Source organism: Schistocerca gregaria, chromosome 4 (genome assembly GCF_023897955.1).
Source record: "Schistocerca gregaria isolate iqSchGreg1 chromosome 4, iqSchGreg1.2, whole genome shotgun sequence".
NCBI lineage: Eukaryota > Metazoa > Arthropoda > Insecta > Orthoptera > Acrididae > Schistocerca > Schistocerca gregaria.
The window spans coordinates 545,170,976-545,198,408 of record NC_064923.1 but is presented as its reverse complement, the minus strand read 5'-3'; the positions used below and the strand labels follow the sequence as shown (position 1 = coordinate 545,198,408).

Here is a 27,433-nt window from a genome sequence, read left to right as displayed (position 1 = left end):
TCCTGATACCACAATAATGAATGATGACAGATCTTCCACACAGCTACACTGCCTGTATCGGACCTTGTACTCCACATGCTTAGAACCCTGCTACGTCGATGCGCATGTAGCGCTCATGTTACAGAAGCAACCGGTGGTTGCTGTATTTTTTCATACATGCACTTTGTACTCATAGCTAGAAGAAAATTTTCTTCTTCAAAATTCCCCTTAACTATGCAGCACAGAATTGATGAAGTGTTCTGCTAGTCAACATTATTGAACACTGTTTTATAAAACAGTGATCACGTACACGAAACTCCACACCTACTTCGTTTTCAGTACGAACTTACTGGTTTAAGTGAGTCCTTACAGATCATCTCCCAGGTTATTATATAGAAGTTAACTACCAACTTGCAGGTAATTTTGGCTGCTTTTAGTCATGACATACTGAGAAAAAGAGAAACAGCCTCTTCCCAAATATGGATAAAGCATATTTCTGCTGTTGACGTCAAACTTGTTATGCATCTCCATCAAGGCATATAAACACACTGACAAGGAGCCCCCACACAGAACAGTGACATTAAATTTTGAGCTGATAGTAATAATAGAGATAGAACATTGGTTGGAGTAATGCAACTTTCTGAAGACACTGGCATAATGAGTTATTCACTGAGGAGCTAATGATTAGACCTCTACTCGAGCTTTCCTCTGATCCATGCCATAATGGGATGCCTCTGAAATATTTCACAATAAATTACCTCTAACTTTGTAAGGTGGTTATAATGTGCACCTTACAAGCACTGATCTACATACTCTGTCGTGATTTACAACCAGCATTAGGTATCATTTGATAGGTTGTACATTGTATATATGAATATTTAAAGAAGAATGAAATTGCCACATACACCTTGTAAATAGCTGTTAACACTTATTGCATGAAAGGTGATGGAGTGTCTTTATTATCAAAATGGCATAATGAATGATTGCCTACACTAGTAGAGGTTGGAACACCAGTGGAAATGAAATGGCAGGCGTAATCCAAGCCCTGGGTGGAAAAGCCTGCAGAGCTGTGTTGGTCCTGCTTAACACAGGAAGTAGCTAAGATGGACGGTCCGCGTACCTGAGCACTGAAGCACAATACAGCAGCGACCGGTCAGATTTGCAGTGGGACCGGAAGGCTAACCAGATAATACTTTGGAAACTCTGAAAATCTGGGATGCATCAAAGAGGAACAAGGAATCGTTACCTCGGAAATCACGCAGCTGGGTTATTTCCGAGGAGTTTTATTCGGAGAAGTGTACCATTGTAAGTATTCCTAATGAACGGGGATTGGTATTACCTTGCAAGCTTTCTGTGCTGGATGACAAAAGACTAAAATACGGTTGGTCGACATTCAAAAGAATCTGCGGAGAGGGAGAATATTCTGTAGTTTTGAGAATATGATTTGCCTTCTGCAGATACGGGGGAGGGGAGCCGAGCTTTGCTGAGAAGCCAGCGATGGAGAGAATATGGTCTTCCATTTTGAGTGACTGTGTTCGACGGTCACTCAGTACCAGCTTTTGTTGGTACAGACGACTTGCTGTCTTTGCTCTCGGGAGATTTTATAGTTAGAACAGTTAGGTACTGTACTGTTGCAAACTTATACAATTCTGGACTTTGCCTCCGGGTAGGGAGTCGAAACTGAGTACGCAACGTTCAGTGATTGAGAGCACTTCTGTCTACTACACTCAAGTAGAGATGTTATTTGAATTCTGTCCTTGTAGCTGGGAGTTCGTGTTTATTGTCTGTAGAACACAGAGAGGAGAAGACAGTATTAGATTATACTAGTCAGAGGACCGCCTTCTGCCATCCTAGAGTTCAGTTTATTTTGTGGCTGGAGTTCTTCCATCATCGCTAATGTGTATGAGAACCATTACTCCGATGCACCGGACCCAGTACATACGGTGATATTGCTAATTTCTTTGGCTTATTAGGTCTATAAGGCTACAGCTGTGATCACGTAAGTTTTATTTCCATTGAGATTACACACCACTGTAAATCATCTTTGAAAATAGTGTCTTCTAGTGTTTGGTACATAGATAATGTCAGTCATCTTTTGTTATTTATATTAGACTGCGTAGCCATAAAAAGTGGCAGATTTAGGCAACTGATCAGTAATATTAGTTAGTAAATATATACATTTGCAATATTAATGGTTTTTAATCTGTCATAAATGTATAAGCAGAAACAACATTTATCATCTATTTATTACTAGTTCCCTTCATCGTTCATTTATGTTTCGGTTGTAATTTGTATGTTAAAGAGCAAGGAGGAGGAATAACATCACAATTAAGAGATCCTAAGATCTGCTTCTGCGGGTAGACAGACAGGGCCAAATCTTGATTTTCGCATTCAGTATTTTCCGTTGCGCACTTTCATTTTACACCTGCCTGGAGTAGCATCTTGGAACTTATTTTATGATGTATTATTTTTTATCTGTATTGTTTACTGCAATTGTTGCCATTCTTTATTTCAATGATGCTGTATGTGAGTCTATATTTTGCCATGCATGGGGACAACATTTATTGTCGTGTCACTGCCAGCCAATAGATTATGATAAGACTCCATAAGTGGTGCCCTTTTACTACCTTGAATCACATTCTGACAATGAGTTTGAATCTATGTTGTTCACGAATTCATTATTTGTTGCTTGATATATTGGTGTGTATGACAGACTCATGGAATCTTCATGTGCTGCTTTGTTAGGGACACCTCCCATTATTTGTACTCGTTCACAGATTCATCTGATTTTCTCGTCTTTGCCTTTCTGACTTCATCAGATATTTTGATAGTGTCCTAGTTTGTAATCTAGTGCCATCTGCACTGCCTTATTTTATTCAACTTCATTCCATTACACTTTTTTAAAAATATTTTTGTCGATGTTCATCTTAAGACATCTTTTCATGACACTATGCGTTCTTTGAAGTCCTTTGCTATAGTAGGCAAAATTACAATGTCATCTGCAAACCTCAAAAGTTTTTATTTCTTGTCTCTCAAATTATTTAACTTAATTTTTTTGGAGGTGATCATAAAAACTTCATGGGTTCCCCTCATAAAGTCCTCTTATTACACAGTACAACATACAGAGATATTTTTACGAATAAGTGCAGGAAATCTGCATTTAGTTTTCCAAAATTTTGTAAACACAAAAGTTGAATAGTAACATATCTTGATCTGTGCTGATAATCAAATATACTGTTCTACAAAATAGTTACAGGAAATAGTGAAAACACAAAAGGATTTTGTGTAGCTTTACATTTAAACACAAAACACTAATAATTTTTTTAATGTTCTGTACCTCAATGGTAAAAACAAAACATTTACAGGAACGCTTTATTGTCTGTCTGGCTGACTGTTAAAAACATTTTTTCTCAGAAACGTGTAGACGTATGAAGTTGAAATTACTGTCACATACTAAGGTCTACAGTCTTCTATGTTCTTTGGCAGTGTAAGAAACTTAAGTGCCTAAGTCAATGCAATCAAAAGATACGGCCATTTAACCCACATATGTTATGACTGGCAAACTCACTCATCAAAACCTAGGGTACTTATCAGTGTACCTGCATCCTGAAATTTGGCTATAAGAAGGTTTTCACAACACAAGGGGGAAAAAATTGACAATTGTAAATTTGTAATTACCTCATGCCTCTTTTTTTTCTCATTTGCTATATAACTGTGTCTGGCCATCCGTCTGTGAAGACTCCTTTACTTCACAAACAGATAGGTGTACCAAGTTGATATTTATGTCACATACTAAAGTCTACCATTCTTTCACGAGCTTGGAAGTCAATGTAGTCAAAAGCTATGGCCAGTTAAGTAACATTTTTTGAGACTTGTAAATTCATTCATCAAAACCAATAGGGTACTTCCAGTCAAACCAAAATTATGAAATCTGACAAGAAGCAAGAATTCACAGTACAAGTATAGGAAAATATTGGACATGTGTGGGATGAGAGTTTTTTTTTTTAAATTCCTTTATTTGATAATATATTTACAAAGAGGTTCAACAACATGCATTGCCCTTTCACGCAGCAGTCACATCTATCTTGTGAGAGTTCTTTATATATCTTTTACGTTTTCCTTTCTTTACGGCCCTGTAACAGAAACACACTTATATGAGAAACAAAACACACAAAGCAACAATTAACTGACAAACTATTAGCAATAAACTAAGTTACATTTTGAAAACAGCGTTACTCTACTGAAACATAACCCAATTGAAAGCGTGTAAAACGTACATGCAGACAACACATGAAAACAGGTTTCTACTCTAGTTTCATGTAAAATCTTAATTTTCTAAAGATGAGCTTGAATTACATTAAACCTTGAAATACTGGGGCTCGAATTACCAGGGCTCTATTTCTAGTTCATCCAACTGTGAATATCTCAACGAGTTAAAAATATATCAACGGTTAATGTGTAATATCTCGTGTCATTTGCTATTTCTGCTGACGTTGTAGTAAAACAAATAATCAATTGCCAGAATAATAATAAAAAAAATGTTTCAGAACTGAATCAAATTTATCAGAACATAGCAGGACATATTTTCTTCCACATGAAAGACTACCATTAATGTTAAATATTTTGAGCATGTGGATAGGAGTAACAGGAGAAATTGGTTACTGGAAAAAGAGACGAGATAATCTGAAGGAAGGAGGGCGGGGGATGGGGAGGGTGAAGGAGTGAGGGATGGAGAGACTTACTTCTGTTTCACTGTTGGCTCAACAATGCTTCTTCTTTGCAAACTCTTAAAACGATCATTGAGAAGATTTCCCTCTGGCTTCACACCACGGAGACATCCTTTAAGTTCTTCAGCCAAGTTAAAATCCACATTTGGCTCCTCATATTTTGTTTTGCTTAGTTGTTTGGGTTCAGTCTTTTTTAGAGCTTTAATCTTTTCTCTCTTTTCTCTCAGCTTGGAAAGCTTCTTCTCCTTTGTATCTAATGCTTTTTGCACAAACCTCAACCTGATGCAGAATACAACAGTTTTAGGAATATATTATGTGAAATTTGAAGAACTTATGACATACTGGAACAAAAAATAGATCAATGGTGAATAAAGATGGTATACTAACTTGTATATGTCAGCAATTTTTCGCTTCTCGATGATAGCTTGCTTCCGTTTCAGTTCTTCCATTTGTGCTTCTTTCATTTTTCTACGCTTTTGTTTTGATTTTTTCAAGTTCCTGACTGGAGGATTTATAGCCTTATATTCATTATCACCATTATTCTCCTCATCTGTGACTTCACTGGTTTCCTTCTCTTTTGCTGGCAGCCCTTCAGACATTTCACTCAACCATTCTTTCTGCACAAGAGATGTATCATCATATATCAAAAAAAACAACAACAATAGTAATCATCACACACACCAATAATCAGATCTGCTGAAAACGCTATATTATCTTACTTTTCTAATTTCTGGAGTTACAAATGAATACATCTGAGTGGTGACTCTGTTTAAATGTTTTTCTTGTTTTATTACTTTAAGCTCATCATCTGCAACTTTCTTCAGCAATTGCTGGTGGTCTTCAAAAGAAGGATTGTAGGAAATACCTAAAACCAGACAAGAAATCATATAGATGAGAGATCACAAAAAGCTCACAAATAAATTTGCATATTTGTTAACAACAGAGTGAATAAAAGTCAGTACTAACAAATAATGTTGCCACATTTCACATCAAACATTTGGCACTTGGTTTAAATTATGGTTAATATGGGGAGTCAATATTCCCTCAGCAAAAACTTGGAACTCACCTGGATGTGGGTTCTCTACAGCTGGAACATTTAAGGGCTTTTTCAGCAGCAGCTTTGGAGCCCGTTTTACAAATCGGCCAGTGTTTTTTACAGTATGTACCAGAGTAGTGGGTGTTAGCCATTCAGAATCTGTCCCAAGTGAGTTATCCTGGCTACTACCTGCAAAATTAATTACTTGAATTTTATGTTCTCAAAAATAACTTCACTTGCAAACAATACATATGACTGGTACAGTACTTCACAAACAGTATTCTAACATTATACCATATAGTTTTCTTTTCTGTCATTACTGGTAACTAACAATCAACATCTGCTAAAGCATACTGTAAGAGACTTAAAGTGGCAAACTACATGGGCTATTTAGCTCCTCCTACTTGATATTAGTTTCCCTGATCTCTGGAGAAGGGAACTTATCCTTCAACATATCCTTGTATTCTGACACCCACGATTTAACTTCAACTACCATACAAACTACATCTCTTTTATCCAGGCTGCTAGTGACAGTCACTCTATAGGAGGCAGCAAGGAAACATGGGAAAGTTAAAAGAGGTGTCACTTGTGGTACTATGCCTGCATGCTGCCTAATGAGAGCCAACAAACTGTTTCTACACCAACCGCTGTTATGCTACTCAAGCTTTGCTCATGACCTCTACTTGGATTAGTATTGGTGTGCCATCAATATCTGTGGCTAAGAACTACTTTTTGAAATGAAAAGACTCATTACTCCACAGAGAGACAACAGCAGCCTGTGTTTTAAATTATTTGTATTCTGTGTTTGTGCAACAAAGCAAGATGTGGGTTAACATAAAACTCTGATTGTAATTTGGCTTGGAAACATTCACTTGTAGCTGTATATGAAAATACAACTGTGTGTCCTCACACTACTAAAATGATAAATCTGTCATCTTCAAGCAATTCAAACTACATGCACTATTTGTTTATGTTTCCCTTACATCTTGGCTCCAAAACTTACAAATGAGGTGGTCTGAAGACAGCAGGCACAACACGTCTGTATCAGCAATCATTAGTAACACTTCCCCATACGATCTTCCACAGTGCTGTTGTCCAATCTACATATTTTTATTTGGATTTTATGAAAGCTGATATTTATGTTGTAACAAGATAGACTAGCGAGCATCTATCACCTTTAAAAACTCTTTCATTTTGACTTTTGAACAACATTAAAGTGTTCATTGTGTCTATATATCATTCCACTTGTTGATAAAACTACATTCGTAAGGCAGAGTTTACTTCCTCTGCACCACTGATGTCCGTGCTGCATTATACACATGAGAGAGTCCTTTTGTGTTGTTTTATTTAGGAAAACATTATTTGCCAAGATTACAAGGAAGGACACATCTATTACTAGTTTCGACGTGTTAAGTGGCCATCTTCAGATCACACAATACAAAGTAGTGTCTACATTGACTGCTGAAGCCAAATGCTTTGTTACAATTGTGTTTACAACCCCAATCTCAGAAACTGTGATTAATAAATACACATGTATTTAATATAGTGTCCATTTCATTGTGAAGTGTAACAATACATCAGTTACATAGTGAGACAACAAAAGGAGCCATATTGTTGGTTGATAGCATTGGATGGAGCTATCCAGCTGACAACAATGGGCAGATGTCGCAATGACTGTGGCATATTGTTTTCTTGAGAATACTACTGGTAACACTGTCTAAGGTATGATATGCAGGATCATTAAGGCTGCTATGTAAGCTTTATTTTCAAAGAGAGATGACACATGACATGCCTCTTCTTCCTTTTAAACAGGTGCAAGCTGTTGACTGACGCCCCCTATAACAATAACATTGTTTTTCAGAATCCTATAGTATGTACACTAACTGATAGATCGATGCCCCCTTCAATGTCAGTTTGTGCACTCACAAATGCAGTATCTGAGCAATGGGAAACTCAGTCTTCAAATTATGGGCTAATGCCTTATTAAAAACATGAGTCAATTAATTTTGATTTTCCGGTATAATAAAATAACAAAATTTTGGTTTTCCAATATGATAAAAGTAATAGTTATTCTTACCATTATCATTCCACAAGTCAACTGAGAATTCTCCTTTCTTTGGTCTGTTTAACTTTCTTTGGGCATTTATTATTCTGTTACGAGCCGCATCAAGTTCTTTCGCTGTCAAAATCCCTTTACTTTTCCTCTCTTCTTCAATCTTCTTTTTAATTGGATGTTTTCTCTCTTCAGGAGTTCGGACACGATTTCTGAAATTAATATGGCATCATTTCATATATTTTCTTATGTAAAGGCAATAGTTGACTGACAGTTGATGGATGAACACTACAGCACAGAGTACAGATACACTAGCTCTCCAATTTTTGTTTATTTCTTGTGTCAGAAGCACAAGTAAGGGCAATACAGCAATATAGACATGAAATAATAATTTTATAGACTCAAATACAAAATGCACAGAAAGGATTCTACTTAAAACTAAATATTTCCTGACCAATCAACAATGATTCTGCCATGTGTTTTAAGGACAGTCAGTTCCCTGGTGCCAGGTTGTCTTAAGTACTTGCTCCTAGCGGGTAACACCTATGAACTATTTTGCATGATTACCTTACCTCAACTAATACCACGGAACTCTTCCTTGAGTTGTGCCTGTGCTAATAGCTGTTGAAACAGGAAATGAGTAGCAGATGTTGTGGCTTTGGTCTTCTTTTGCCTGGCTGCTACTAATCATTTGCCTTGGGGTTTTATTCCAGCAAGACAGCAAAGACACAATATGTCGTGATGTAACATGTCTGATGAAGTATTACATCTATGGCGTATGAAGTGACTGAACTGATACCACAATCAGCAAGTACATTCTGCCATAGAGTAGCATAGGACTCAAGCAGAAGATATTACTATCTTTGACTAAGCTTTCTAAATGACCATAAGGTATTTAATAGAAGAGCAGTCTTCCAGTAGCATTCCTTTCCCGTTTATCTGCAAACTTTTTGCAATTTCCTTGTTATTCAAATGACATAATAATATCTTTTTTGTAGCGCTTTGTCTCTAATTGTTCTTCTTGAAGTGGGTGGACAATGGATGTAGGACTTTTACTCAAGCTTTCAAAACTGCTTAGCTGAACTGTGATAGCACAATCACGTGCAGAAATTAAATACCTCTTCTTCACGTAGTAGCTGACCACAATATAGATATCGACTAGGATTACGTGTTACCACACTTCCCAAGGGCAACCTACTTTCCAGTCTCCTCCATTAGTTACTTCATCCTTGAAACTTTATGAGGAGTCTTCAATCCTCATAAAGGTTCCAAATGGTCTAGTTGAAATTAATGTCCTCCGAGGTGATGTACATCTCTTGATTAGCAGACAATTAGGTGTGGTATGACAAACAACTGAGTGTCTACAAATACTGTATTTTAAGGCCAACTATTATTTGTAAGATGGGAGCTTTTCCCTTGTCTGAGTCCAATTTGTGAGATGATAAGTGGAACAATTTTTATCAAAATCGGTAGGAGTAATCTTCTGAGCATGCTGTAAAGAAGAAATGGAAGGAACTCCCACAAGAAAGAGTATCTGTACATAAAATACTTTGCTGTCACTTGGAAACTGTTTTTGCATGAGCTAATCCCACCACTTTATAAGCAACCACTCATCCAACAAAATGCTGCAGCCTACTGCCATTTTGTAACAAAGCAAACCTCATCAGGTTATATTTCCATAAATGCTGTCAGATTTTTGGTTAACACTCAAGGTTCAAAATACACTGATGAGTCAAAACATTATGACCACTGCCCACAACAGGATTTGATGGCATCTGGCACTGTTGCAGGCATGTGATGCGGTAACAGAAGCATGCAAGTGGAGCAGACACAGATGGGGGACCCTAGCAAAGATATGGGCTGCAAACAGGGAAATCCATTGAAATAAGCAACTTTTGCAAAGAGCCGATTATTATTAAGCAGAACCTGTGAAAGAGTATCTTGAAAATGGTGAAACTCATCCAATGTTCACATGCTACTGCCGTGAGCATCTACAGAAAGAGGTTGGAGGACAGCAAAACTACCACTAGGCGTTAAATGGTTGGACGTCCACGACTCTTCACAGAACTTAGGGTTTAGAGACTTGTCTGCTCTGTGAAGTATGACAGATAGTGATCCATGGCATCTCTGCCAGGAGAACACAACGCTAGTGTATGCACAAGTGTTCTCAAGCACATCGTTCATCATACATTGTTGACCATGGAGCTCCACAGAAGACCACCACTAGGTGTTCACTTGTTGACCCAATGACATCATCAATTACAATTGCAGTGCTCATGGGGTCATCGGGATTCGACCATCGATCAATGGAAATGTGTCAGCTCTTTGGGTGAATCACATTTTTGTTATAGTAATCGATGGTCATCTCCATAAGCAATGGCATCAAGATGAATGGCGGCTCAAAACGAGTAATGTGCCACAGAAACAGGCTGTTTGGGGACAGTATTATGCTATGGAAGACATTCACCTGCACTTGGGTGGGACCTTTGGTAGTAATCGAAGACACACTGACAGCTGGGAACCTCCTGCATCCCTTTATGCTTGATGACTTCCCCAAAGTCAGATTTCTGCAGTATAGTTATCCGTGTCTCGGAGCCAGAACTATGCTGTGCACTCATGTTGATGATTCAGGGACCACATTCACCTGATATAAATACTAGAAACCATCTGGGTTGCTATTGGGGGCCATCACCGCCTATGCCAATCAGTGGCCCATTACTTATGCAAATTACAAGACCTGTGCATAGACATATAATGCCACAAATCTATCCACAAACTGTAGGATCCCTGATACACAGCATCAGTGACGTATTTTATTCCAAAGACAGACAAACAAGGTATCAAGCAAGGGGTCATAATGCTTTGCCTCATCGTTGTATAACAGTGATAGATAGTGAATATTACTTAATTCTGTGGCAGTTGGTCAATGGCAATGTAAACTGCAAGCTGGATCTTAAAACCAATACCACCCATACAGCTGCATGAAGCAATGTCTAACACCCATCATCATGCTCATACCATGAATATGTAAATTTTTGCATGCCTGGTCTGAAAATGAGCCTGAAATCATTTGGAAATTAGTTTATGGAAATAAATAAATGTATCATAAGTGAGTGGTTTAGTGATCCATATTTATATTGAATTTAAAGTCATTAAAGCATCCATGTTTTTGTTGTGGCCTTCAATCAAAGACTGGTTTGATGTGGCTCACCACAGTAGCTGTAGTGGACAAGGCATTTGGATTCTACTTTTGCTGAATGTGAGTCCCACTGCCTTGCCCACAGCATCGCCTCATTTTATTACAGATGAAGAAACTAGAATCATCTGGAAAATAGTGCCACAGGAAATTTACAAAAATCCAGAGGATCCATAAGGTATGAAATGTGGAAAAAGAGAAAAGGGTTGCAGAGACAATGTTTATCATCTGATAAAATTCCCACATGCTATTTGATACTGGAACGGTCAAGAAATGGTCTGAAAGTAGGTTCATGAACCCTCTGCTAAACACTCAATTGTGAATTACAGTGTAATCATGTAGATGTAGACAATTTTATCTCAACAGTTAAAATAAGAATAAAATTATCTAAATTTGTGCAACTCGATTTTCATATCTGTTCTTTTACTCCTTAAGTTTAAACTGGAATTTGCAAGTATGTTTCACAATAGTTAAAGCTGTAAAGAATTATCAAATGTTTCAAATATAAAAAAAAGGTACATATGTATACCGGTATGTCACTTCATGTGTGGTGGACTCAGTGAAAACTGAATAATCGGATGATGTAATTTCAGAGACTATGAGGTGACTATTTACTGTTGTATCATTCTTCTGTCTTCTTTAAATTTACATTTTAAATATTGCAAGTAAGCTAAACTATAAACGACCACAGCCACACCTGGATACTTAAAGATTTATAATGGCTGCCTCCAGTTAGTCAAGTGGTAGGAGCCTCATGCAAATGGTAAATTGTCAGCATATCTTCACGGAGTGCACAACTCTTAAATTTCATGTAATTTAACACACTATTTATTTATCAACATAATGTCTTTGTATGTCCACTTTACACCATTTATTCTTAATTTTCATAGGGTTACTGAAAATAAAGGCAATTCAGTCATTAAAATGTTTTACATAAGTATCTGACTGCCATAAACTTTATTGTAATCACTTTTTTGGTCGAATACCTCAAAGCACTGTCTGTCTCTTCCACTGCTGCAATCACAACGCTGACCCAACAACACATTCTATGCAAGAGGTCCACAAATCTTCTGTTACTACTACATCTTCCATCCACACTTATTACTGTTACAGCTATCCCCATTCAATCCTAAACCTCTCACCAGTATCCCTCTCTGCTCTGGCATCGCCCTGGTGTCACCTGTCCCAATGCACGAACTGACCTTCAGTCCCGTACCTACATCTAAACATGCAGCTCTTATTAAAGATCTCTAACATTTGCTTCATTCCAAAACATACCCAACCACTGTGAGTAGCTTGTGTCTGCATCAGCTTCAGAGCTGACCAATATACTAAAGTGTTCCTCATTAAAACATTACTGCCACCAGAAGTCCTAGACCTCTCACAAAGTTTATTAATCCTACATAAAACTTCTTATCCCTCCTATAACCTACATGGCACACAGAAAAACAAAAATTCTGTGTGTCTCACATTGGCAGGCTTCAAAGCCACAACCAAATACAACTCAGCTGCAATAGAGCAACACATCCAACCTATCACCCAGAACCTAAAATACTACATAACGGATATCACCTCCCTCCCTCAATGCCTTGAATCATTTTCGCACTTACTTCCACCTGACATCTTCCTCATACCCGTTGACAGAAACACTCTTTATGCCAATCTCTCACATGCATGATTTGTCAAGCCTTTCAACAATATATTTACCAACAACAATCTGGTACTCTCCCAAATATTTCATTTGATGTCACAGTTGCCAACCTCATCCCTGCCCTTAAATTCAACTCACTGAAGCTCACATATGAACTTCAGTGGACAACAAATCAATGACTAAACAATACTCCTCTTCGGCAGCTGCCCTACTCCCGCATCAAATGCTCCATCTGCTAGTGCTCTAGTATCCCAGTTAGTATCTGCTCTACTATCATCAAACCCCTCAACATCTACACAAATATCAGGAGGTGGCCACAATACAACTCTTATCAGAGACTAGGAGTATATTAAATTGATTTATAGTCATACCTTTTTCTAACTGGGTCCTGTACTGCAGAATATGAGTGCAATATTTCGAAACACCTAACAGGCTTTTGCCGAAGTGCCTCTTTTTTAGACAGATGTGTTTCTGGTTTGTCAACAACACTGTCTGCAGTTTCTTCTATTCGGAATAGGGCTTCATCTGGTCGGTCTTCAAATGGTACCCTGTATAAAAACAATAGGGTAATTTGTTTCATTTCACATTCTCTTTATATGAATATAATGGCAGAAGAAAAACATACAGCATAACTGAACAATGAACTCAATCAAAAATTTACACAACACAAATACACAATTCACGCAAAATTTTTTTCCAGCACAATACTCTAAAATCCCTTGCTGGAATACAAGCAACATAATTACTGAAGTTAACAACTCACGATCTACAGTAGGTGCCCAGGAGCATAAAAGAGGTAGGGAAACAAGCTCAGAGGGTTTATCATACACAATTTACGGAAATCATGGAGAACACAAATTACAAGGCAAGACAAGGATTTAAACTGCAATTCTATCAAAATGCAGCTCCAGAGTCTTAAAACTAGAGTGTCACGCTGACTTGCTGTTCATAACCAAGAATTTTGAAACTCAAGATGATGCATATAGCATTGAAACATTATGTTAATAAAAATACTTTGCAATTGGGATAGAAAATTTTTGTATTACTAACAGTATCCCAATGAGGATGTCACCATTTCAAATTAAACTGAATTTCAATATTTAGTAAGTACATATAACAGCTTCTGAATACTAACTTATTTGGATGTGAAAAGATAAATAGGCAGAGAGGAACAGAAAGAGGATCAGAATTTGTATTTCAAAACAACAGCAAAGCGAGATGTGAAAAGGTCTTTCAGTCAGTGTAATACACCAACAAGTTGAACAAAGAAATCAACTGAGCCAAGTGGAGATACTGAAGCTCTTGGTACCACCCGTCTGCTTTGAAACAACTTCATGAAAATGCCAGAAATAAACCACTCATTTAAATTCAGTGTGTGTAAAATATGTGCCATTCATCATGCTAACCTCGCTTAGATCTCGGGAAATAGTTCACATCAGTCTTTCACAAAAACCTATAATCCTAAAAATAATACAGAAGCAAAATAAATACTGTCAGTGTTTTGTTTGCATATGAATGATGTAACCTAACATCATTATGTGACAGGTCACACAAAAATTTCTGTACAGGTGATCCTAATACCATGTCAATTAGCAACACTTATCAGAAAAATATCATTATTTGAGCTGACAGTGGAGTGTAGTAAAAACCAGAAATGATATAGCATCGGAATTTAGACTGTGCTACTTGTGATATAGGCGAATATTAATTAAAGATGGAAAAGGACTGCAACTGTTGTGTATGGAGGCAGGACTAACTGGCCATTGTCCATACACAGCTAGAAGCTGTTGGCCATTGTGGACAGCTTAGAGGTTGCTGCCCTGGGCTACAGCAGCACTGGGCCACCTAAGATGAATGCTTTGGTACCTCTGGGGCCTACAGTATTATCTGGGATTTCGATGTTGCAATACTTTCTGATCCATGCATTCTGGCTGGTTGGCACTTACCTGACATCTGAATTAGCACAGGGTGGCCTCATCTGTTGAGACTGGGGCCAATCTTGACAGATGTGGAACAGGCTGTGCTGGCAGCCACTGAGAGCATTGGGTACACCACACTGCAAATTGTGGGCCATGTTGGCACGAATGAGACATGCCAGATGGGTTTACAGCCCATCCACAGTACCTACTGGTAGCTAGCCTTGTTTGTAGGGTGGAAGCAGAGCTCGTGTTTTGCAGTATTCTTACCAAAAGTGATTGCGGTCAAGGGGAAAGGCTTACATCACAGGCACAGACAATTCTGCGATGATCTTGGATATGGATTTGTTGACCTCCGCTACTGGATACAGAATTGTATGACCATTCTTACATGTGACAGAACGTACATGTGGGTGTTATAGGATGGACGAATTCCTCTGCAGGGTGGATGAGCCATGTTATAATTTCAGATGGGGAAGAATACTACCTTCATTGATTAAAGGGAGCAGCATTCTTCATGACAGGTCAAAAAAATAAAATCTTAATATGGTATCAGTTAACTGAAAGAGCATCTACAGATAAGCCCCAGAACTAGTCTCACTTATGAACAGCAATAATGACCACCTAATACTAAGGACAGAAACCTGAATGAAACCAGATGTTAATAGCAATAAAATTTTATATTCCAATTGGAACAAATATCATTAAGATACACTGAACAACAGTGGTGGACACATGTTTATAGACATCAAAAATACAATAATGTCTACTGAGATCAGTACGAAGTCCAAATATAAAATAATTTGGGTGAATGTAAGTGTTAAAGGTGGATCAAACATGGCCACTGCATGATTTCATAGACCCCGACTCGGAGGCAATAGTGGCAGAACATCTGACGGGAAACTTGAAGAACATTTTGTGTAAATTTCCTGGTCATGCCATAGTATTAGATGGAGATTTAAATTACACGTTGTAGACAAAGAGACTAAAGTGATTAAGGTAGTTAGTAGGGACAGGAACTAGTGTGAAATTTTTCTAACTGCCTTGCTCAAATATTAGCTAGACATGAGCACCAATTCATGAAAATAACGTAAGAGCTGGTAACCAACAGGCCTGAACTTTTCAACTAAATTCATATAAACAAAGGAATCAGTGCTTATAAGATCATCACAGAATTGCTGAATACAGTTGTAAATGGGTATATAGGAAAAGGTAGGAAGATATTTTTCTTGGTAAGAGTGACAAAATAATAATAATAATAATTTCTGATTACTTGAGCGATCAACATGAAAGTTTCATCTCTAGCATTGACAATACTGAGCATCAATATACAAAATTCAAGAGTATTGTGCAATATCCTTTACATAGGTATGTGCCAAGCAAAGCTTTGAGGGATGAACGACCTACTGTGGCCTGCCAGCCATGTTAGAAAGCTGCTATGAAGTCAAAGAGCTTCAATGTAAATTTAAATGTAGCTAATGCCTCGCAGACAAGCAAAAACTGAAAGAAGCCAAAATTTGTATAAGGAGAGTCATGCATGAATAGTTCAATGAGTTCTAAAGTAAAAATCTATCTCTGACTTGAGAGAAAATGCTACTAAGTTGTGGCCTTACATAAAATCGGTAAATGGATCGAAGACGTGTCCAGACACACTGTGACCATAATGGCACTGAAACTAAGGATGACTACAGAGAAAGCCATAATATTAAACATCTTTATCGAAAGTGGTTCTACTGATGAAGAATGAACTATAGTTTCTCCTTTAAATTGTTGTACAAACATCACAATGACAGGTACTGAAACATGTGACCATGGGATAGCAAAGCTAATGAAACCCCTCAACAGAGGAAGGCTACTGCACCTGACGGGACACAACAACAATTCTACGCTGAGTATGTGAAAGAACTTGCTTCTCTCATATCAGCAGCATATCATAGGTTGCTGGAGGAAGGAAATGTATTACGCATAAAGGCTATGCTATGATAATTAGACTGCAGGACAGTCACTGGAGCCAGGCGTATCCATAAAATATCTCCGATTGTGGATACAGAGCTATTTAAAATGGAATGACCACATAAAAATAATCGAAGATAAGGCAGATTCATTGGGAGAATCTTCCGCAAATGTAGTCTATCGACAAGAAGGTCACTTACAAAAACCTCTTTGGACAAATACTTGAATATTGTTCCTCAGTCTGGGATGCACAACAGTTAGGATTGGTAAAGGAAATGGCAGAAGGGACAGTGGTACACAAAACACCCCCCACCACACACCATAAAGTGGCTTGTGGAGTACAGATGTGGAAGTAGAGCAGCATGAACGTTTACTGAAGCTAGCTCCATGACAACTTTCAAGCATGACAACAAACAATAATGGAGGATCACATAGGGACAGTGAGAATGTTGAGTTTTCATTTCTGCAGTAATCTCATGATTAACTCACAGCATCACTGGCTACCAAATTATGGACTATGTCAACAAAATGTTGCCTGTGCAGGAAAATGTTCGAGACAGGTTCTGCTTCCAGTTGGTCCACTACACAAAGTGTGAAACTACAATGAAACTCAAAAAGCAATCCACGTATATTCATGAAATCAAAAAAGCATATGTGACAATCTGACAATCTTTTTGAAGTTGCATTCTATGCAACTAGTGTTACCAGCAGCGTATCAGCTCATAGGGTAGTGGAAGATGTAATCCATTTCTGAAAGAACATAACAGCTCTTGAATGGAGACATGGATAACAACCTGAACAATAATGAAACACAGACTCGGCATTGTGAAAAGAATGGAAGTGTTAGAGAAGAATGGCAACTAAGATGGTTTGCAAATAATGACAACAGGAATAATTAATTTTTTGTTGTGAAATTAAATGCAGTTACTATAAAGGCGGCTGAACGTATGGCTGTTAAACACAATCTGGAGAGTGAACAACATTCCTGACAATTTGATCATGGGTTTCATTACACAGTTATTCCAAAAAGGTAATGAAAATCTGCCTGAAAATTACGGAAGTGTAATACTGCTTTCGCACTGATTAAAAATTTTGGAGGACAACAGAGCAAAAAAAAAAAAAAAAAAAAAAAAAAAAAAAAAAAAAAAAAATGAGACTGGAGAATAAATTGATCTATTCTGGAAGTACAGTATGGATTTAGGAAAAACAGCAGTTTAATTTAGCTGATCTTTGCAACAAGAACACTATTTAAAAAGGTACAGAAGCATCACACTTGTCTTCCTACTTACAGAAAAAGCTTAAGACAGTGTCCCAAGATCCTAAATACGAGAGTGCCTAAAGAGAAGAAATGTATCCAAGGCACTTACTTAGAAAGTACAGATGCTCTGCAGAAGATGTGTCAGCTGTGTTTGAGTAGAGAATGTTTGAGATCAAATGCGGAGTCCATTGCTCCGTCATTGTGAAGAACAGTATTATGGAATGGATAAGGAACCACTAATGATGATTACGAATAATTTGTGGGACCCTCAACTGCGTGGTCATCAGTGCCTGTACAAACTCCCAACTCTTATACAGTCCAATTGAGCCACTGTCACGAATGATGAGGATGATGAAATGATTAGGACAACACAAACTCCCAGTTCCCGGACAGAGAATATCCCCAACCCGGCTGGTAATCGAATCCGCAACCCTGTGATCCAGAGGCAGCAACACTAGCCACTAGACCACAAGCTGCAGATGGGACCAGTAGCGACCTGAATTGAAAGCGATGATGGTGTAATCAGGGGAGATACAAATGAAAAACTGAATATATGGAACAATTACTTTGACGAGTCTGGTCTTACGGCCAGTGAATCAACAGTTGTGGCCATTAAGGTACGCAAAGGAAGAGAAAAGCCCAAGTTACAGCTGAATGTAAGACCCCCACAGAATGTGCAAAATTTCTAATATTGGGGAATGTGATACGACTGTAAAAACTTAATCCAAAGTTCTAAACCATACTCACAACAGTGCTCAGTTTTACAATCAAATACAGTGCCTTCTCTGGGAAACCAGATATCACACAAGGCAAAATTAATCAGCTCCAGTATCTACTATATTCCCATTTTGAAGTGCTCACTGGAGACCCATGCTCTAACAGAGATAGAGAGAATAACGAAATCTAAGTTGCTAAAATGAAGTTTGTTAGATCTGTGCTGAAGTGAACAAAAAAGGATACAATAAGGAATGAAGGGAACAGAATAGATGCAGGTGCAAAGGTCAGTGCACTAAGAAAGCTCTACTGATCCACATTAAGATAGTATAGTCTCCTTGGGTGGTCAAGGAGAAGACGGCTCGACATAATTATGGACATTGCTGAAAGTGGTCTGCTTTCAGATAGGGTCCATGTTGAAGAGCTGTACATGGATACAAAAAGCTGGAAGACGCTTGCCACCAGCATCTGGGTAACTGGCATTGCAACCGGATAACAACTTCTTTGCACGAATAATTAAACAGCAATCAATGAGATCACGTGTACTGTGTATCCAACCTACTTAACCTCTTGCAAAGAGTGAACTTACACTAAATGCACGACCAACACCTCATCAATTACTCAGTACACTGTAAAAACTGGAAAAACTCATACCTCATGCAAATGGTTGTAAACAATACAGAAAGAATTTTACGACAAAAATTTGTTCCAATACATAATGTAAATGAGTTATTTGTAGACTTGTTCAGCAACTCTACAAATTGTTTCCGAGTGTGTTGGTCAATAATTCACTTTTTACTGAGATGCTCACCATATACCAGCACATTTCTCGATTGGAAGATACAAACCCCACACAAACATGACCAGAATAAAAAAAATTAGCCTAATTCAAGCACAAGAATGATATATCTACACACTGTAACTTTACCTGAAAAGTTGCACTTTAAAACACTCCAGAGAACTGCAATATTTTCCCCAGTTGATTACAAAATTCTCTTTAGAGGAACCTCTTCACTTTGTAGGACAGCCTATGCGCAAACTCAGCTAACATTATGAATGGACACCTCAGCTAAACAGTGGATTATTCTATAACATGGGTCACAAATCCATGACATGAACCACTGATTGTACAGAAAGATCTTTGCAAAGCATGCAAACATCATATGGAAACCAGTAAAGAGGGTAATAAAAGTACTGGCCTCTTCAGCAATAAGAGAAATATGCAGGTTTGTTTTAACATAAAACTTTTCTGTGGATTTATAATTCCTTAATATTCATAAATTAATGTAGGCCTACTGCATACCATAGCAATAATAGTGAAGCCACAGTTCTGGAACCTGAAACTTAGATGCATCTCAACTTTATGTAGGCGATGGGAATATTACTTCACACAATTTGGATTTATCAAAACAAAATACATTGCCTGAAAAAAAGAAAGAAAAAAAAAGAGAAGCACCAAGAAAGGTAGGACAACACAAAATGAAAATTCATGGGTTGAGAGGTATGTGATAATTATTTCAGTGTTTACAATAGTCCAACTTACAAAGAACTTTGTAGTACGAGCCCACGTATCAGTATAATGCAGCACCCTCTCTGGCCTGAATGCAAGCACTGATTGGCTTGGGGAAGATGTCAAAGCCATTGTCTCCTCTCCTTACGAGAGCCGCGCCCAAATGCTGTAACTGGTCACTGATAACCCAGATACTAACTCTGGGATGGAGTCAAGTTCCAAGCTGGTCCCACATATTCTATCATGAACAAATCTGCAGTTCTTGCTAGCCATGGGAGTATGTACCTCAACATCACACAGACAGGTGTGCTATGTATAGATAAGCACTGTCCAGTTGAAAAATGAATCCACAATACTGTCATTGGGAGACAACACACAGATGCAGGATGTCCGTGACAGTGTTGTGCCGTCAGAGTTCTGTCAGTCACTACCAGCTATGATCTGAAGTTGTCTGATGGTTTCCCAAACAACACTCTGGTCTATCTATCATAAGAATTACAAACCTTATAATTTACGCACCCAACAATGCTGTGTAAGCGTATTAAATTAATTTGACACCTGACTATGTCTAATGGGTGCTCGACTTGTTCTGTCAGGCAGTGTGATACTGATGTTTTGTAAATACTACAAATATACTTTTGCTCAATTAGGACAAGAAGCAATTAACATAGTTACCATTGTGATGAATTTGAAGGAAGGAAAGTTTTCACAGATGATGTCATTAGAGATTCTACAAGAAGATCATATTGGGGGAAGAAAAGAGCCATGCTTTTTTTAAACAGATCATCCTGGCATTTGCCTCAAATGATTTAGGGATACAACAGAAAACCTAAATCAGGATGGCCAGATGGGGATTTCAACATATATCTTCCTGAATATGAGAAAATCTGACATTTTCATCGTTTCCAAGAGCAGCACTGAACTAGGCCTACTACCTCCCACAGAAATTGTTCTGCACAATAAATTAACTTTATTACAAATTTTCAGTGGATGCTACCAGCCATTTTTGTGATATCGAGTCTAAGGAGACAGGTGGTAACAGAAGATTCATAGTTTCCCACGGCCTTCAGGCAGAATTCAAATTTATACTGAGATATAATAACATTCCAGACAAATACTGTGGCACAATCAAGGCAGTTTCTATGGTGCACAAGAAATTTTGTCTTCCAATAACAACTAACATTAAACATCAGTTTGTCATATTATATGAAATACACTGTGTGAATGAACTGCAATGTGGGCAATATATAAGTACGAACATATAGCAGAATATCTCCCATCTTCAGCATCTTAGAAAATAAAAGGGATAATGCACTCTAATTCATAAAACACAATAGATGTTTTCCCCTCACAGATTAACAATTAATAACTACACCTTTTAAATTTCTGTTATAGGCCTAGGTGATTCACAGCATGGGTGTACTAACAGATATTTTCCTTCTCTTGCTATGCCAGTCAGAACTGTAATCTTGAAATGCAAACAGTTTCCAGCCCTCAACAGTAAAAGTGCATTGCACAGCAAGGCTGTGTACAAACAGTAAGCAGTAGTCGCACTAAGGCGCCTGATCCCTCATCGAAACTGACGTATAAGTCAACACTGGACTGAAATGTTTACCTTGCGAATTAAGATACTGTCATTCACAATTTGGTAGTTGAAGCAACTTATCGTTACAGTTAGTGACTAATGGTTAGAAACGACTCATTATCTCAGAAGTGCTCTACCTGAATGCATGAGTTTGTTACTAAAACTTGACTTGAAAATATTTCACAGAAACAACTTCGTACTTTTAAGTGCGCACAATATTTTGTGGGCAAACAAAATGAATTAGAAGCCAATACAGGATGCTCGAGAACATACATTTCCTAACAGAATTCGGAAGGGTATTTGAGATGGCTATTACGCTTAATTTGGTTCCATTTCATATAACACACCGCATGTAAATGTCGTCTAACTTACCCATATACTGAGGAAAAATTTCATTTGGAAACTGCAATCATCCGCACTACAAAACACCTCTACAGCTAGGTTGTCACAGGTATTGCCAAATATTACATTCCTAAGAGAAATGCTAACTTGCGATATTTAATACCAAGCTGGGAGATTAGTGTAAAAAAAACGGTGACAGTAGCAAACGTAGTTGCGAACTCAGTTTATTCCGAACAGCAGTGCACCATTTTACCAAAACTCAAAACCCCAATAGTGCTTTGGTATTCCAATACCAAGACATACTGCTGTCGCCCAACAAAATAGACACTGGAGCAATCAAGAAAATTGATTTACACCGTATCATAACAATCACACAGCAAATAGAAAATCTGACACAGTAACAACACCGCAACACTTCTTACCCCAAACGTTCTTCCAGCCGTTTATCCTCAAGAAAATCATCAACATCTTTGATGTCAATGTATTTCCTCAATGATTTCTTCCGTTTTTTCGAAATATGTTTTTTCTTCTTAACTTCTCTAACATTACCCTGCAAGAGCTTCATATTGACCACGTTTTAACAACAGCCTGGTGCATAAACATACCAAAGACGTTCACAGTTCGCACTCAATATAATCAAAGAGATAGAGTTCACATTGAGTCTACAAGGTGGAAGTGTGACGGAAGTGGTAACTCTGGCGAAAAATATCATTTGAAATATCAGCGTCACCGCAAATAAAAAAAGCTCTTTCTATTTAAATGTGTAAGGTAGAAGGAAATGCACTAGAGAAAATACTTCGCTGGATATATCTGAAACTCTCGCAGGAACGCTATTAAATGACAAAACAATTAAGAATTGAGTGTATGAAACAGTGAAAAAGTAATCTCAATTCAAAGAGCTGATAAGCTACTATTTTCGTTAGTTACCACGTGTAATATGGATTTCCTTATACATCTGAAACTTGTGCACACATAAAGGCCAATTCCTACTGGACGTCACGTCACGTCAAAACATTCCACAAAGCATTTCAAATGGGCCCATTCACACAAGCCGTCAATGGACTGTCACGTCGCGTCAAGATTTCTTGAGGAAGATAGGTTTAAGTCTTCATCTGCTAACATCGGAAGTTAACCTATTTTCCCTGCGCTCACTCATGTCATATTGGTGGACTTTGTGCTTTTGTTTCTCATTAGTATCCGTATTGTTCAAATGGCCCTGAGCACTATGGGACTTAACATCTCAGGTCATCAGTCCCGTAGAAATTAGAACTACTTAAACCTAACTAACCTAAGGACATCACACACATCCATGCCCGAGGCAAAATTCGAACCTGCAACTGAAGCGCCTAGAACCGCTCGGCCACCAAAGGCCGGCCTATATTTTGTGGTTTGTTTTCGTTGTAAATTGCAAATGTTCCATATCTTTGGCATTTTCCCCATTGAGTTTCCTTCCATAAGCATGGTATTTAAATATCATTCTAAGTGAGAAAGTCTGCTATAAAGAAGGAGAAAAACAGTTGTTTATAACATTACTAGTTAGGTAAAAATACCACAGTGGATAAGATAAACATACTGTACTTATTCCTATAGATAATTTCGATGTATTTGTTTGTATATACTTTTGGTATCAAATTAACGTCGATGTTTTGAAATGGTGGTTACATTCTCAGCATTTTGTTGCTACTATAAAAAATTGATAAGAAACATACACTAAGGAGTTTGTTTTGGCCATTAATAAATTATATCATTGTTATATCTTCAAGTCCGATACTATACTCCTGCCACAAATGGCAACTCACAACTTCTCTTTCACCGATCGATACTGGGCTAAACGAATTGAGGTGATATGATCGTTTCTATTACAAATATTGATAATGACTATGCATATGGAACCATAATAAAGAATTTGTTGAAAGTTCCTTTGACTAGATTAAATATAGTTGCAAACAATTTCCTAGATTTGGCAAGAGCGTTTTTCAAGAAGACGTCACAATTCATAAACAAATTGTGTGAGAATGGATTCTGAGTCTTGTTTCATGAAAGAGCCTTACCATACTTAATACTTATGAATTTCTGCAGTTTGCATTAAAACATCGTATTCAGTTATATTGTACTGTGGATAAGACCAATAATGACTCTATGAATATGGATATAATTTAATTCTATTATGTTGTTTATTCTGCAACATACACATCTAAATTGTTTGCCAAAATCGGTCCGAAGTGTATGCAAGCTAATGCTGTGCACACAATTATGATAGCTATGTCCAGTGTCGCCTAGGAGTCAGCTGAACCACCGCCTGTTCGTGGTGGCGAGGTATGTGATTGTCACTACGTTTTTTTCTGATATGATGTGAGCAACCTGCCACAGGTACTCAATGATGGACCATACCATGTAGTTACAGGCTCGACAAAAGATTCACTGTCGAAATAATGGCCACACTGACAGCTATCAACGTCAATACACTTAAGCCAGCTTTCGTGTTAGCACCACAGATCATGACATAGTTGCACCCACTATGGATATGACAAGCACATCTGCCACATCATCACACACTCCAGGGCAACCACAATGGTCGTCAGAGCCAACCACCAGCAAACCAGCAGCAACCAGTATGTGACCTCTTGTTGCCCATTCTGGATGATACATCAAGTTTAATGAGAAGTATCAGTGACAGTAAGGGGATGGTATAGAGCTATGCACAAGTGAAGTTCCTGTGTAATATCTTCTTTGGATCCGCCGATGATCTATATTTACTTTTTTCTGATATATCATTCTGTTATTTTGTTTGCTCTTGCACTTGAATGTAATTTTGTATTATGGGTTATTTTAAAACTAATGAAGTAAGTTTTGTTAACCCACAACAGTTTAATCAGACAATAAATAGTGTAGAATATCCATAGTCTGTGATTTCATAGACAAATATAAAATATATCTATGTGTAAGTAACAGAAGCTCAAATTAACATTAATTGTATAGTAACATAAATTTAATCAATGTAAATGTAAGAGAGAAGTTTAAAGAAGTGATGAGAAAGAGGGAACAGAGTTACAGATTATAGGTAGAGGTCAATTTGTGTTCTGTAGCTCTTTAGATAAACATAGGATGCTCATACTGAATGTGAAAAAATATATTTCATTATGACATGTAATTAATTAAAGGCATTGCAATGATAAAATTTGTTAAACAGTGTAGCAAGTTTGCCACTTTCTGGTGGATTTGTTTCATTTCATGCTAAAGTCCACTATCGATAAATCAGAGAAACAATTACACGAGGTCAATGAATAAGATCTCGCAACATCCCACTCTCCATACAGCTTGGATGTATCTCCTTTTGAAGCAGTGCTTCAGCAATTGCAATCGTTCATAAAGTAAATAGGTTCTCGCCCTGGTTACACAGACACGCTTTCTTTCTTTTAACCGAGCCAAAAACAGTACAAGGGCCTCATTTGTTGCCCACTTACTGCTGGCAACTTGTGCCGATCGGGTCCATCTGATGGGTATGCTTTAGAAGTCGAACGTCTCTTAATGTCATAGATGGCAGGGATGGCCCTGCAGCTTTCGTGTACCTCTCTTTGAGACATGCCCACATCTTGTATGCAAAGAACTAGTCAGCTAGGAATTTTGGAGCTGTTTTCATAATACAGCCAGCATTACTTGCTGGTGCAAAAGCTGTGACTACTCTCAAGGTGTCTCCTCTTTGCTTGGTCACATTCTAATTGCTGTAATGGGCATCTATGCGCTTGTTTGGATAGTGGAATCCTTTCTGAGCTATTTTTCAGAGTGTCATTTCGGTACCATCCAGTAATGTGAATATTTCAGTGCAAAAATCTTATGCGATCCCAGTTCACAGAAAACAAATTCTTATGGAATATACAAGAGCTACCCAGTGTGTCTTTCACCTATAAATATTGGCTGTATATGCGTCTATGCCCTTTGTGGCAGCTACGGTTATGTAATAAACCTGAATCAGACCTGCCCTGAGATTGAACTGTATCATTACAATCTATCAGTCTTCCATAACAGTGTCCTCACAACTCTCTGCAATGCTGTAAGTAGGGAACGACGACACCACATTTCAATTCAGTCAGTTAATAGATCTAATGATGTATTGTGCTTTATGATCTGCAAGGATTCACTTAAACCACCAACCAGCCAGATTAGCTGGCTGTTTTTCAAAGAGTTCCTTGTGGGGTGGGAGAGTGGCTATGTGCATAAAAAACAGCAGTCCATTTGAGTCCATAGACATATCATGGCACTGAACTGAACTAATATTTGAATGGTGTGCAGGGGCAGTTGAAATTAGTGAAACTAAACTTCTAATTGTTGTTATTTATAGGGCACCTAACTCTGACTTCAGAGCATTTCTGCTCAAGCTAGAGAGGTTTCTTGATTCACTTTGTAGGAAGTACCAGAAATTAGTTACATGTGGTGGCTTCAATATTAATTTTGTACATGATGGTGTAAGAAAAAGAATGTCGGTAGATCTAAATTCATATGATCTGATGCAAACTGTGTTTTTTCTAACTAGGGTGCAGGGAACAGTAGCACAGCCATAGACAATATTTTTATTCATTCTTCATTACTAGATGGGAATTCTGTTAGTAAAATGGTGAATGGCCTTTCAGACTACGATGCACAAATATTAACACTAAAAGGCTTTTGTAGTCAAACAAATGTCATATATAATTACAAACTATGTAGGAAAGTTAATCCAACAGCAATAGAGAGTTTTTTAAACCTTGTCAAGGAACAAGAGTGGCAGATGTTTATAATGCTGATAACATAGATGATAAATAGAATGCTTTTCTTAACACATTTCTCATTATCTTTGACAGTTGCTTTCCATTAGAACGTTCTAATAGGGTACTAGCAGTAGTAGGCAGCCCAGGTGGCTGACTAGTGGGGTAAGGATATCACGTAGAACAAAGTGGAAATTATAGCAAAATGTTAGAAGTAGTCAGAATCAGACTACAGTAGCCCATTACAAACAGTACTATGAGGTGCTTAAAATGTTTTAGGGAGGCAAAGGGTATGTGATATACAAATAGAATAGCTAATTCACAGGATAAAATTAAAATCATATGATCAGTCGTGAACGAAGTGTCTGGTCAGCAGCACAAGATCAATGGTATACAGTCAGTTCATAGTAAAAGAATTTCTGTTACTGATAAATCAGATATATGTACAGTATTCAACAATCATTTTTTGGGCATTGCTGGTGAATTAAAAAAAATAGTTTGTACAGGGAATAATATAACTTTCTTGGAAAATGCCTTTTCGAGATTGATGTCTGAAATACTCCTCTGTGATACAGACAAGAGGGAGATTGAGTCAATAATTAAATCACTGAAAACTACGGACTCTCACGGTTATGATGGAGTACCTAGCAGACTATTAAAGTACTCTGCTGCACATGCTAGCCTGGTATTTAGTCATATTTGTAATTTTTCCTTTAGGAATGATCAGTTTCCTGAACGATTAAAGTACTCAGTAGTAAAGCCGCTTTATAA

General features: G+C 37.7%; 1 protein-coding gene across 1 annotated transcript; it reads right to left on the bottom strand.

The window, feature by feature from the left end:
- Window positions 1-3,974: 3,974 nt before the first annotated feature.
- Window positions 3,975-22,587, bottom strand: LOC126268167 (ribosome biogenesis protein NOP53). The gene is made up of 8 exons (XM_049973757.1): window positions 22,343-22,587; window positions 13,014-13,190; window positions 7,820-8,007; window positions 5,773-5,931; window positions 5,426-5,571; window positions 5,094-5,323; window positions 4,722-4,985; window positions 3,975-4,112 (listed from the first exon to the last, which is right to left on the bottom strand). Exons 1-8 carry the CDS (start codon window positions 22,483-22,485, stop codon window positions 4,043-4,045), a joined length of 1,377 nt encoding a protein of 458 aa, XP_049829714.1. The 5' UTR covers window positions 22,486-22,587; the 3' UTR covers window positions 3,975-4,042.
- Between the last annotated feature and the right edge of the window lie 4,846 nt (window positions 22,588-27,433).